This window comes from Bipolaris victoriae, assembly GCF_000527765.1.
Source record: "Bipolaris victoriae FI3 unplaced genomic scaffold scaffold_5, whole genome shotgun sequence".
Classification (NCBI taxonomy): Eukaryota; Fungi; Ascomycota; class Dothideomycetes; order Pleosporales; family Pleosporaceae; genus Bipolaris; species Bipolaris victoriae.
Genome location: NW_014575387.1, coordinates 203,735 through 216,266, shown reverse-complemented (window position 1 = coordinate 216,266; position 12,532 = coordinate 203,735). Strand labels below are relative to the sequence as shown.

General features: G+C 50.4%; 7 protein-coding genes across 7 annotated transcripts; 3 read left to right on the top strand and 4 right to left on the bottom strand.

Moving 5' to 3' along the window:
- Positions 1-71: 71 nt before the first annotated feature.
- Positions 72-2,281, bottom strand: COCVIDRAFT_33524 (glycoside hydrolase family 47 protein; the record flags this gene model as incomplete). The annotated part of the gene is made up of 2 exons (XM_014706062.1): positions 72-275; positions 359-2,281. 2 exons carry the CDS (start codon positions 2,279-2,281, stop codon positions 72-74), a joined length of 2,127 nt encoding a protein of 708 aa, XP_014561548.1.
- A 1,002-nt stretch (positions 2,282-3,283) lies between these two features.
- On the bottom strand, positions 3,284-3,740 carry COCVIDRAFT_86243 (hypothetical protein; the record flags this gene model as incomplete). Its single annotated transcript, XM_014706061.1, has 3 exons — positions 3,284-3,339; positions 3,399-3,527; positions 3,677-3,740. 3 exons carry the CDS (start codon positions 3,738-3,740, stop codon positions 3,284-3,286), a joined length of 249 nt encoding a protein of 82 aa, XP_014561547.1.
- Positions 3,741-4,064: 324 nt separating this feature from the next.
- COCVIDRAFT_86518 (hypothetical protein) lies at positions 4,065-4,601 on the top strand (the record flags this gene model as incomplete). Its single annotated transcript, XM_014706060.1, has 4 exons — positions 4,065-4,100; positions 4,186-4,279; positions 4,347-4,393; positions 4,503-4,601. The coding sequence occupies 4 exons, from the start codon at positions 4,065-4,067 to the stop codon at positions 4,599-4,601; spliced, it is 276 nt and encodes a 91-aa protein (XP_014561546.1).
- A 377-nt stretch (positions 4,602-4,978) lies between these two features.
- On the bottom strand, positions 4,979-6,513 carry COCVIDRAFT_33521 (hypothetical protein; the record flags this gene model as incomplete). The annotated part of the gene is made up of 5 exons (XM_014706059.1): positions 4,979-5,330; positions 5,498-5,550; positions 5,630-5,652; positions 5,706-6,282; positions 6,334-6,513. 5 exons carry the CDS (start codon positions 6,511-6,513, stop codon positions 4,979-4,981), a joined length of 1,185 nt encoding a protein of 394 aa, XP_014561545.1.
- An 853-nt stretch (positions 6,514-7,366) lies between these two features.
- On the top strand, positions 7,367-8,765 carry COCVIDRAFT_22486 (hypothetical protein; the record flags this gene model as incomplete). The annotated part of the gene is made up of 5 exons (XM_014705986.1): positions 7,367-7,399; positions 7,477-7,534; positions 7,590-7,664; positions 7,725-8,628; positions 8,681-8,765. 5 exons carry the CDS (start codon positions 7,367-7,369, stop codon positions 8,763-8,765), a joined length of 1,155 nt encoding a protein of 384 aa, XP_014561472.1.
- A 314-nt stretch (positions 8,766-9,079) lies between these two features.
- COCVIDRAFT_22485 (hypothetical protein) lies at positions 9,080-9,981 on the bottom strand (the record flags this gene model as incomplete). The annotated part of the gene is made up of 2 exons (XM_014705985.1): positions 9,080-9,899; positions 9,959-9,981. The coding sequence occupies 2 exons, from the start codon at positions 9,979-9,981 to the stop codon at positions 9,080-9,082; spliced, it is 843 nt and encodes a 280-aa protein (XP_014561471.1).
- A 306-nt stretch (positions 9,982-10,287) lies between these two features.
- On the top strand, positions 10,288-11,158 carry COCVIDRAFT_33518 (hypothetical protein; the record flags this gene model as incomplete). The annotated part of the gene is made up of 3 exons (XM_014706058.1): positions 10,288-10,357; positions 10,430-10,663; positions 10,719-11,158. The coding sequence occupies 3 exons, from the start codon at positions 10,288-10,290 to the stop codon at positions 11,156-11,158; spliced, it is 744 nt and encodes a 247-aa protein (XP_014561544.1).
- Between the last annotated feature and the right edge of the window lie 1,374 nt (positions 11,159-12,532).

Here is a 12,532-nt window from a genome sequence, read left to right as displayed (position 1 = left end):
CTTCGTAGTATCAAAAAGCCGGCAGCCCAAAAGGAAAATAAATAAATAAAAGCGTTTCGATATCCCCACTTCTACGAAGTCTTCTTCTCATCCGCCTTTTGCGGGACGAGATTCCCCTTTTCATCCCTGGGTATACGCTGCCAACCCGTCTTGAACCGCTTCTTGCTCGGATCGAAGCGGGGAAAAGGATGAGCCTCTGTGTTGAAAACGATTTGATCCAGCGGCAAGAGATCATCAGGTGAAAAGAGAAGGTACATGTACTTTAGCGTTTCGGCCTGTGCTTTACATTAGTATTTGTCCCTTTTTTTTTTAAACTTTGGAAAGCAAAAGGGGGGAAAGGCGAGGATGTCAAACTTACCAACCAGAAACTCTCCATGTTATCTCTTGTTGGAGGCGGCACTTTGGTCACATCACCCACACTTGAAAACCCACCGTTGTCAGGCACAATCGTGTGCTTGACGAAGCTCTCGAACATTTCCCAGCCCCACTCTCGGTATATTTCGTCGCCCGTGATGCGCCACATGTACAGCAGCGACTCGACGGTTTCGGGACGCTGCAGGTTATGCGTATCCGCGGGTTTGATATCAAAGTCGCTCTTCCAGCCCTCGCCGTCGGCGACGCTAGTGTCGAGATCGGATTTGGAGGGGAGGATCTCAGTGCGATACATTTTGGGGGGGTCGTCGAGGACGAAGTGGGCGATTTCGGGGGCGAGGCCTGTGGCGGTGACTTTGTACATGCCCATGCAGGTTTTTGTGAGTTCGCGGGCGAGGGTGATGTCTTCTTCTTGTTGCTTGCCCCATGTGGGCAGCTTACGGGCTTCGGCCAGGGTAGCGCCTTCGGTGACGGCTAGGGCGATGGTACCTGGGAGGAAGCAGACGAGATGGTCCATTTTGGGGTGCAGGTTTCCTTCTATGCCATTGGGGCGCTCTGCCAGGACGGTAAAGTGGCTGTGCTTTGTGTAGGTGAGGAGATGCTTCTTTGCGCCTTTGAGAGACTCGTTCCACATTTCTTGGTACACTGGCTCGTGTTTCTGCGTCTGCAGGTATTGCTTAGGGAGGTACTCGTAGTAACTGTCGCCACGGCTGCCCCATCGGATCTCGTTGCCGCGGAACGTGCCTCTGTCTGCGTAGATGAAGATGGGAAGCAGACCATCTTTGGCGCCGAGGTTGTCAACGACTTGCATGACCTTCTCTGCCGAAGTCCAGTATTGTGATTCACCAGTCAGGAAAGCAAGGTACTTCATTTCGAGTTGGAGAGTCGTCGCTTCGGCTGTAGAGGACGCACCTCCGTCGGCGTGTGAGGCTTCACCCTTGGAATCCTTGAGAATGACGCTGGCCCAAGGCACACCTGAAGGTGAATCGTATGCGCCCATGAGGCGATCAGCAAGATCCGTTGCCTTCTCCAGGAAGAGATCCTCGTCATTCGCATTCGAAGGCTTCATTCCAGGAAGTAAGTCTTGTAGATAGTGTGCCGACAGCAGTCCACCAAGCATGCGAATCGTCGTTTCAAAAGTGTTGACATCCTGCTTCTTGTCGTAGTCCAGAGTCGTGGATATCCATTCACGGGCGTGGTTGTATTCCTTGGTCAGGTTCATGATCATGAGTGTGTCGAGCGCATCTACGATGATCCAACCTAGACCGTTGGGTTCAGCCATGTATCGTCCCTTCTTTGAAACTGGGTGGTACTCGTCATAGCCCCAGCCGTGTTCCTCATATGCGTTCCAACTCAGCAAGAAGGCGTCCTTGACTGCTTGTCTCCGCTTCTCCCAGTCGATTTTGCTCTTCTTTCCTGTAGCACTTCCTCCAATCTTGGAGGCCAGACTCTTCCCTCTGTCCTTCTCATCTTCCGCTAGACTGACGCTTGTGCCTCCACTCGACCATCCGAACCAGTAGAAGAGCCCCAGCACCACCAGCGCTATTAACCCCATTCCCCTCTTGCTCCTCATAAAACCTCTCCTCCCCCTCGGACCACCATATCCGTAAACCTTTCCTGAAGGCTTGTCTTTGTACATTGGCAAGCCCTTTTCGTTCCCTGGAAGCTTATTCCACACATTATCTTCAAACTTGCGTTGCGCGCTCTCGAAATTGGGTACGTTGCGCGGGATGGCGAAGGACATATCGGAGTCCTGGATTGCCTGTTTCGTGGCCTGAACTGCCTGCTTGCCCGATTGCACGGCTTGCGAGGCGGTCTTGTTGGCGGCGTTCTGGAGGATGCTAAAGGCAGAGGGTGTCTTGAAGGTTGCTTTGCTGCGGAGGTTGAATGGATCGCGTGTCGAGTTCATTGGGCGGCGCAACGTGTCTTTTGGCGGTAACAATATGTATTTGAGCGAATTCAATTCACTCGTGAGAATTTGACAGTCCAACCATCTTGCTCCAGACCCTCAATGCATTCGAAAGCTCATATCCTATGTACGAGGTTCCTGGCTCGCCAGGTGTTCACTGCTCACCTCTAATGCAGACAGCTTGGCACGACAGGGGTCCCCTGCAGCTCAGTACCGATGCGGAGCTGAGCGGGAATGCTCCACCTTACCACTGACAGCCTTGTGCAACGAGTTCATGTCAGTGGTAGGACCGTCTTAGAAACATGTAGTCGGGACATGAAATCAGCCACTGCCATTCAAAATCAATCATGAGACAACCAGCCTAAAGGTGCACTAGGTACCTCTCTCCTATATCTTACCTCAGCCGTACTCGGCTTCATTTTCGATTACCCCGTGCTCTGCCATATACCTGTGATAATTGGGTCCTTTCGTTGTATTGATATTTGGACGGAGCGAGACGTCGTACTGTAACACTAATGTAGATCAAGATTGCTAGTTGGTGCATCCCACCAGCGTAGATCTGAAGACTTCGATCCATTGTGATGACTACGTCTTCTTCGGTACGCGGATAGACTTTAAGAAGGCTCTATATGAGCGGCTGGAATATCGATAATGTGCAATCCATTTGAACGGATTTATGTATACTCAATGCAAAGCAGTAATAGAGGAAGTCGAAGCGGTTGTGGTATTAGCAGCCATGAAGCCGTATGCTCTACAGTTAGCTGTCCAGCAATAATAACCACGTGAACCACCATAATTGTATCAAGCCATGTTTGTGATGTTTTGGAACGATTTTGACATTTTTCATTCCTGGTGGTAACCCAATGTGAAGGGTTCCGTAGTGTCATTGAACAAGGTTTATCCGTTGTGACGCCGTCCGCCCATGCCTTCATGCTTCGTGCGCATCGTGCATTGATGTCCTTGCACACTTCCGTCCTCAGTTCCTCATGCCTTTCGATCCGTTTATGCGGTGCGCTTGCCCTTGGGGTTCTTCTTGCCAACGTCGGAGATGGTAAGACCTGGTACGTGTTAGACGAATAGCCTAGAAGTGAGGGTAATTTCTCTTGGTAGTGCGTACCCGGAGGCAGACTCTGCTTGAGCTTCTCGGCCTTGTCGGTGTCCTTAAGGACAAGGGTGTACAGGTTGGTTGAGCATCGGACCTTGAACTTGATGTTGTTGACCTTCTTGTTCTTCTTTATGCAGGCGGCTACATTTCTGTCAGTCTAGCTCTCTCACATAAAGTAGCCTATACATAAGCATCCTCCCCCGTAGTCGCCGTTGTATTCAATCATCGTGCGAACTCCCTCCTCTTCTTGCGACCGCAGGCCACTCCCATATCGAAATTGGTAGACGTACACTTGGCATCCTTGCGCCTGCAGATCTCGATGAACTGCTTAATGTCGGAAACTTCGGAAGGCATCTTGACGGTAATGTGTCGACGAGTCGTTGGGTTCGGATCGTGAAGTTCGGGAGGTCGACCAAGCAAATTGCGTTGGTTGTTGTGGAGAGAAATTCGCTTGGATGCACGGGCCACCAAGGGGCTGGTCGCAAGCGTTGCTGCATTGGGGTTGGTGGGGTGACGACGAGTGTGGCGTTTAACACATGTGAGGCGAGGATCAGTGGTGCTGCCTACTACCAGATTCCTACTTAAGGCTCGCAAACCTCCTGCTATATTATCTTTACTAGTTTCAGTCAATTGTGAAGTAACACTCTCTGAAATCTATCGTCACTACCGACCTCCAACATGCCCACTCCCATCGACCGCGCAGTGCAACAACGTGTGAGTTACTCATGGCTATCCTGGCGTCTACTTTACATAGTGGGCCTTCACTGCACCAATCTTATTGTATGCTAAAACTTTCCAGGGACCGTTCTTCGCATTCGCCGCTATAGTTGCAGGCGTTGCAGCATGGAGTATCTGGGGTCAGGATATCTTTCCCAGTCAAGATCCTACTGGTGGTACGTCATCCTCAATGTGGAAGAGATGCATGGATCTGGCAAGGAGTTGGACTAACTTAGACTGCAGATCCAGAAACATGGACCCATGACCAATGCGTTACCTGGCTTCAGCATGTAAGTACTTGCCACTTGTTTTTAGAGAACGCTACTATTGTCACAAAACATCGCTTTGCTTCAAGGTTGCATTCGGCGAGTCACTAGATTCTGGCTAATAATATCGTAGCGAAATCTACATCCCTCTCCCCTAGCGACAACTGCAGAACTGCTGGAGCGGATCAAGGCCAACATGAGGGTGTCTAGAGAGCGAGCATCCGATCAATGAGTGTACAGAGACACTGTGTTGTCTTGTGAGAACTCTTCCAAACTGTTTTCCGTTTCAAATTGAACCGTAGTGGGTGTACGACTTGATCAATGTCTGGAGCTCACCAATTCCTTGCTTTTTATTGCGGCTGAAATTAGCTTCAAAACTATCGGTTTGTTTCAATATATCTCGAGCTAGCCATCGATCCCAAACATGTGCAATGGCCTCAACGGCCTCGGTTGCCCAGGCCTGTAAGGAAATCCACTGCCCATTCCCTATCATGATACCACTCAAGATGCTGGCTTTTGCTTAAATCCCTGTTCAAATCCCTAAACTGACCTGCCACATTTCAAGCCCAATCAAGATATCTTTGCTTTCCCCATATCACAAAGAGAGTTCTAGGCATCATCTTGGCCATCTTCGAACTCCTGTAGCACTTTCTCAAAGTGGCTGCGACGCTCCACTACTTCTTTGAGTGCTGTCTCCTCCTCCGTTATCGCCTGGTCAATGCGTTCCAGCTCCTCCATCATACGCTGTTCGTAGGGCTCTATCTTTCTCTGGATAGTAGCCAAGGTTTCAGCTTCTTGACGGTGGTTCTTGTGCAACTCTGCAAGCTTCTTGCGGCGTTCGGCAAGTTGACTTTTAAGAGGGTTGACGTTCAAGGAAGGTGAGGGCGGGAGGACCTTTGAACGTTTTGCTTCGGGAAGTGTCTCGTTGATAGTGGCGGAGGGACGTTTGTCTCCAGGCTTGCTGGCTGTAGAGATGGTACGTTCAACAACCGAGGTCATTGTTGCTACTGTCTGATCTGCTAGTGGCTCCGGCTTTGTCTTTATAGGGGTGGATGCCTATCAGTAGACGTTAGTAAGATGGGACTCGCTTGCTAGCGCTCCGATGTCTGGGAACACAATCTCTCTCACCTTTGAAAAGGGTCCTTCACTTGTAGCTGGAGTGCGAGGGTGACACTTTGTTTCTGCAACAAGTGGAGGCACAGGCTCCAAAAAAGATAGAACCTGAGCACTGGTTGGTTTCTTGGGGTCGTATACCACAGCTATATCAGACTTTTCGAGTGCTTCTATAGCATGTTCTTAGTAACAGTTCTCCTAGGTAATAAGTGCTCATAGATACCTTTACTACGGTAGTGAAACCGGAATATTGCCCAAGGCTCTTCGCCCGGCCGTGATGAAATCATCTTGTTGTAGTAACTGGCTACTGCTTGTTCGCTGATAGGAGCAGAATCTCTCACTATTTCGAGTCGAGATGTGGGTGCAATCTGCCTGTAGCTTACAATCTGATTGGTCTTCTCATTGCCCTTTTTGGAATTGCCGAGCTTCTGGTTGTCCTCATTGTCGGAAGTCTCACTGCCCTCACTATTGGACGTGTCGTTGTCCTCATTGCCTGGCTTCTGGTTATCCTTGGTGTAATACTGCTTAATACCCTTGACTTCATGAGAGACGCTCATTCTACGCGTGCAGCAGAGTCGAAGCTCCATAGTGCCAATAGTCTCTGGCGAATCCGATTGAGTCGTGGGCATGTCCAAAGTAGACACCACCATCTGGGAATCAATAACTCCGTCCTCGGTCTTGAATAGAAACTTGTCGATCTCGATCTTTTTACCCTTTTGGAATCGTACAGCCCTAGCACCATAGGAGTAGCATTTGCGGTGTATTCCATCCATGAATGCGTCGCACACGATATCCAGTGTCTGCTCAGTTGTGAGAAGGGATCAAGGATGAATGCCTGATAAGGTACTTACAGTTCCGTTGAATTTTCCATTGAACTTTGGCTTCTGTCCTTCCTCTAAAGGAATATAAGAACATACTGCATGGTCAACCGGATCAACATATTCTCCATATTCGGGCAGAGGATCGGCATTGCCTTCGATGCAAACACGCATCTCTGCACTCCGATCAGAACCCTCTTCTTTGACCTTCATTGTGGATAGGGTGTGTGCTATCGCGATATAGTGTTCCGGTGGTTCTCCTTGTCAGTGGGTCATTAGATGAGGGTGTCAAAAGTGGGGTCAAAAGCAGGATAGAGGTTGGTAATGGTGAAGCCGAAAACAACTATAAGTAAGTGGATAGCTAGGTAAGGCAAGAGCCTCTGAGTCGGGTCATGTCATAGTGAATGGGTGTAGATAGTGCCAAGCCACGCATCGTACTATAGAGGACACGAGTACATCCACCTTCACCTGTACCCGAAAATTCTTATCTTATACTCTCGACTTGGACGGTAGTTTTTACCCATGGGTTACTAGTAACCCTGTGCACTGGCATAATAAGAGTCTTGCAATAGTAACAAGAGACGAGAAGAAACATGCGGGCAATTGATTGTTGTAAGAAATTGGAATTCGCCGCAAAAACCTCAAAGCAACAACTTGGGACATTTCGAGTTTGGTATAGAGTCGATATAATTGTCGGCTGTACTCTGGCATGAATGGACATGGTCGCGTGCGAGGCGAGGACTGTACTACGCTATCACATGCGAAGAGGTTTGCGCGCCCAAAAGTGGGTGACGAAGAGACTCGAGCAGCCAGAGCAGCAAATGCGGTGCTGCAACTTGTTCCATGACGAAAAAGAATCGCGAAAGACTCGAGCAGCGATGGGAGAGCGAGGAGCGCCAGGGCCGGAGATATTTGAGACAGCGAGCCGCGGGTTTGAACGGATGCGGTCATTCGCCAAGCGCGGTTTCTTCCTTCGGTTCGGGATGCTTTTTCGGCGAGCGGCAGCTCCAGCCTGTTTCTCTCTACCTCAAATCCCTCACCACCAGCCCTACGCCGCAACTTCACCATGCTGTCGAGGACTTCGCAACGAACAGCGCAGGTACGAGCCCGGCTCTACACGCCCAATTGGGTGTTTTTTGGGTGCGAGGCGACGTCAGTACTAATGCGCTCGTATAGACGCTCCTGCGGGGCGCGAAGCCTGCCTCACGATGGGCGCCCGCCATGGCTACTCGATGTATGAAGCACCCGCCTAGCAGACAGCCAGCATGGAGATTCTGACGCAGTGATAGCAATGGCCACGGTCGGCCAGGACATCTTCAAGCCCACCAAGTTCGGCGGCAAATACACCGTCACCTTGATCCCTGGTACGCGCGATAGCCGCACATGAAACTAGCAAAAAAAGACGTGATATTGAACATGCGCAGGTGATGGTATCGGTGCTGAGGTCTCCGAGTCGGTCAAGGAGATCTTCAAGGCGGACAACGTGCCCATTGAGTGGGAGCAGGTCGACGTCTCTGGTGTCGACTCTGGCAACGTCCACTCTGAGGAGCTCCTCCGCGAGTCGATTGCATCGCTCAAGCGCAACAAGCTTGGTCTCAAGGGTATCCTCCACACTCCCGTCGAGCGCTCCGGCCACCGCTCCTTCAACGTCGCTCTCCGCCAGGAGCTCGACATCTATGCCTCCATTGTCCTCCTCAAGAACATCCCTGGCTACGAGACGCGCCACAAGGATATCGACTTCTGCATCATCCGTGAGAACACCGAGGGCGAGTACTCTGGTCTCGAGCACCAGTCCGTCTCGGGCGTCGTCGAGTCGCTCAAGATCATCACCCGCGAGAAGTCTGAGCGCATTGCCAAGTTCGCCTTTGCCTTTGCCCTTGCCAACAACCGCAAGAAGGTCACCTGCATCCACAAGGCCAACATCATGAAGCTTGCCGATGGTCTGTTCCGCAACACCGTCAAGAGGGTTGGTGAGGACTACCCCACGCTCGAGACCAACGACATGATTGTCGACAACGCCTCCATGCAGTGCGTCTCGAGGCCTCAACAATTCGATGTTATGGTGATGCCAAACTTGTACGGAGGTATCCTGTCCAACATTGGTGCTGGTCTTGTCGGTGGCCCCGGTATCGTCCCTGGCTGCAACATGGGCCGCAACGTCGCCGTCTTCGAGCCCGGTTGCCGTCACGTCGGTCTCGACATCAAGGGCAAGGACCAGGCTAACCCTACTGCTTTGATCCTGTCCGCCGCCATGATGCTGCGCCACATTGGTCTTGATGACCACGCCAACCGCATCTCGCAGTCCGTCTACAAGGTCATTGCTGATGGGTGAGTTATCTGAACAAAACACAAAAAGAGCATTGAAACTGACAATCATTAGTACTGCCCGCACAAGGGATATGGGCGGCAACACCACCACCCACGAGTTCACTCGCGCCGTCCTGAACCAGATGGAGAAGGCTTAAATTGACTACCACATCCTTGATGTTTGCCAAGTTTTGAGCTAGCGCGATGATACAGTCATATCTAGACCTCGGCTTATGTTGGCTTGAAGCTGGCAATGCCATTGGTTACAGAAGAAACATATTTCATTGACGATTAGACGCGATGGGACCTGTACAACTGCAAGCTGAAATGTGCATAGAGCTGTACTTGTAGGTGGTATATAGCATGCTACATGATTCAATTGACCATTCTTATACCCTTGTGAACGAAATGCAGAAAAAACCCTCAGACCCTAAACTCCGTGCTATGCATGACCTCGTGATGTCGTGGGTATCTAGAATTGGATTCTCCTCTTTCTGCCAGTGTACTTGGACGAGGACTTGACCACCTTGCCTTGCTTTTCCATCTTTTCCTTTTTCTTCATGATGTAGGCCTTGCTGCCCTTTCTCTCCTCGCCCCTCTTCATGCCCTTTGCTTTTCTTCGTGCATCTTCAACATCGACGCCCTCCATGCCCCTCACTACACCCGTGATGTCGCCGTCGGTAGCTCCTCCGCCGACTGTCAGCACGAGGTATGTCTTTGCGCTCTTAGTGCCCATGTCGTCCTCCAGAAGACCTGCACCAAAGCCCGCTTTGATGGCCGCCTGGGCCACCATTTTCTTCTGGGTATCGTTCTTGGGATAGAACTGGCAGACTGCTCTGCCGCCCCTCTTCAAAGAAGCATACAGCTGGTTGAAGAATCTCGATAGTCTTCCTGTGGGGCTCTCTTCACTCGTCTCGGCATTGCATAGCCATTGTACTGCACTGATGCTGATTGCTGCATCAAAGGTTCCCGGCCGGAAGGGCACACCCTGCCCCGCATCCGCCAGCAGCAAGTCGCCCTCGACCTCCTTCTCTAAGGCCACACCCAGCATTGATGCGCTGATATCGTAGCCGATCCATACATGGGGGCCTCCTGGTGTTCCTTGCTCGGCCGTTTGCGACAAGATTTCGCCCGAGAGACCAGAACCACAGCCGACGTCGAGAATCATCGAAGGCGAGGATAGCGCGAGGAGGGACAGGGCGCGGTGGGTCATTGTGGATTGAATCTTCTGGATTCGCGACGAGGTTGTGTACTTGCGCGATTCGATGTCATTGTAAAAGAGGTCGGGCGGTCTACAGGATTTCTGTTAATTGTGCGTCGCATGGCTGAGCTTTTGCGTGGGAAAGCGTACAGAATATCTTCGGGGCGCGACATGATTGCGGATTTTCTGGCTCAGAAATAGCCTGTGGCGAGCGATTAATTCAGATTTTCGATACTTCCAGGCTATGCGACGGTATACAAGACTGCGCAGAGCCAGAGGGGAGGAATCGTGAGTTATCGCGGAATGCAAAAGCCAAGAGTTCGACAACTTTTTGGTGTTCAACCCCCACACTTCGGCGCGGATCCTCGGCTTTCTCCGCTAGCCCTTGATGCCACCTTTGGACTGACCTCATCGTGCGGCTGCCTTACTTCCCGATCTTTTCAATACTCCAGATACTTTTCCAGAGGCCGCCTTTTACCATGTGGATATTACCGTTGCTTGGATATGTTGGCCTCATATTGGGGTTTGCCTTCTTGACGCTGGCAATAGGTACTTGATTCCACCATCAAGAGCCGATTGGTGGCGCTACGTACGAATATGAGAGCTAATGATTCAATGTAGCTTCTGGGCTTTACTACCTTTCCGAGCTCGTGGAAGAGCATACTGTACTGGCAAAGAAACTTCTATATCGTCTCATCTATGGAGTTGTTGGCGTTCAGTTTCTCCTACTTGTCGTCGACAAGTTCCCCGTCGGGCTAAGTCTGTTGAGCATTGTGTCGCACGGCATATATGCCCAGAACCTTAGACGCTTCCCAGTCGTCAAGCTCACCGACCCGTTATTCTTACTATCCTGCGGTATGCGAAATTCCATACAAAGAACTGCATTAGACATCAAGCTGACTGACTCTAGCGCTCGTCATTGTAAATCATTACCTTTGGTTCCGTCACTTCAGTGCTCCGCCTGTCAACTCCTATTCTTCATATCCTTACGCACGCGACACGAATATCCCTACATTTACCGAGATCGCTGCATACTTTGGGCTATGCGTCTGGCTCGTTCCCTTCGCTCTTTTCGTTTCCCTATCTGCTGGCGAGAACGTTTTGCCCTCGATGGGCTCCGAGTACGCGACCGGCGATGGAAGCAGTTATATCAACCCAGGAAAAGCGCCCGATTCGTATGGAAGTGGTTCGGGCGTTGGAGTGAGTGGAATGCAGGGAAAGAGACGGGCGAGGAGTGGGACGAATGCGGGAATGGCAAAAGCCGTTGTCACTGGTGTCAAGGAGTGGGTTGGGGAAACTGGAGAAGTCATGGGATTTTGGAAGGGCGAGAGAACGAGACCCACTTTCTAAGAGCCTGGCCTCGTTTGCGGTGTATGAATGTACGAGTAATGTATGTATGTTATGATGCATAAGTCCCTGTTAGGCGGGCTATTCCTATACTTATCTCTCTTACATATAATCGCGAGAAGTAGATTGGACATCTAGATCCCTATACGGCTAGAACTCTACACAATGTAAAATTTGAATTCTTTGTCTGTTGTTTACCTCATGTTCTATCTATGCGTAGAGAGAAGACACCTAAACACGTCACGTGAACGTCCCTGGCCCTCCAGCCTTCTCATCTTTTGTCAAAGAGACATCCCTTCTTGTCACTTCTAACATAGTAGTCACGTAATAGGTAGAGTTGGTTATGGTTTTAGCCCTGTAAGCGGCTCGCTATACTTTGAATTTAGTAAAGATGTCTATAGCAATTATTCCTCTTGGAATGCCCGTCAAATCAAGAGAATATGTCTCTGATATCTTTCACAACAAGGTCGGGCGCGCTCTCTGCTGGAAAGTGCGCTCCCCTATCATGCCGCGCAAAATACGTCACGCTCGCTGTACGTTCGACCCATTCGCGGGGCTTTGAAAAAAAATAGAGATAGAGAGGGGAGATAGAAATTACCGCATAGTTTAGACTCGCTAGTACGGGATAATGATTGCTCCCACCAAATTGCAAAACACTCGTCGGCACAGTCTTATTCTGGGCAGGTACAAAATTTGGGCCCTTGAACATTCCCTTGTATGCACGAATGTTTCTGTACAATCCCGGAATATAAAGCATCAGTGTTCGTGTTATGATTTCTGTCTCGGTACAGTTCTGATCGCCGATCTGGTACAGGATTTGATAGATCCATGACATGGCTCCAACCGGACTGTCGGTCAGCGTATGCGCAAGAGCCAAGGGGAGCGTCAACTGCATCCGGGAGTAGCCAGAATACTCGTTGGCGTAAGCAGTGATTGAAGTGCTAAACGCAGTTTCTTCCGCCGTTGTTGCATGAGGCTGGCGAATACGGCAGCGTGTGCAGAGGCGTCGAAATCAGGTGCCGTGGGTGCAGGAGAGAAGCCAAAGCCTGGGAGATCGGGGGCGACAATGTGGAAAGCAGGGAAACTTTCGTTTGGGGGATTTGGGAGGTTGGGGATGACCTTTTCCCATTCTAGGCTTGTAGATGGCCAGCCGTGAAACATGTGCAGAGGGATGACGTTGTCCCTTTCACTGCGCCGATGGATGAAATGGATGTCTTGCGAGTGATTGTACTTGGTACTAACTTGGGGAATTGTAATCGTGAAATGTGGGAAATTCGAATTGATACGATCTTGTTCTGCAAACCAGTCGTAGTCCTCTGCCCAGTATTTGGCAAGTGGAACTATACAATACACATAGACAAAGTTATTAAGCAATAC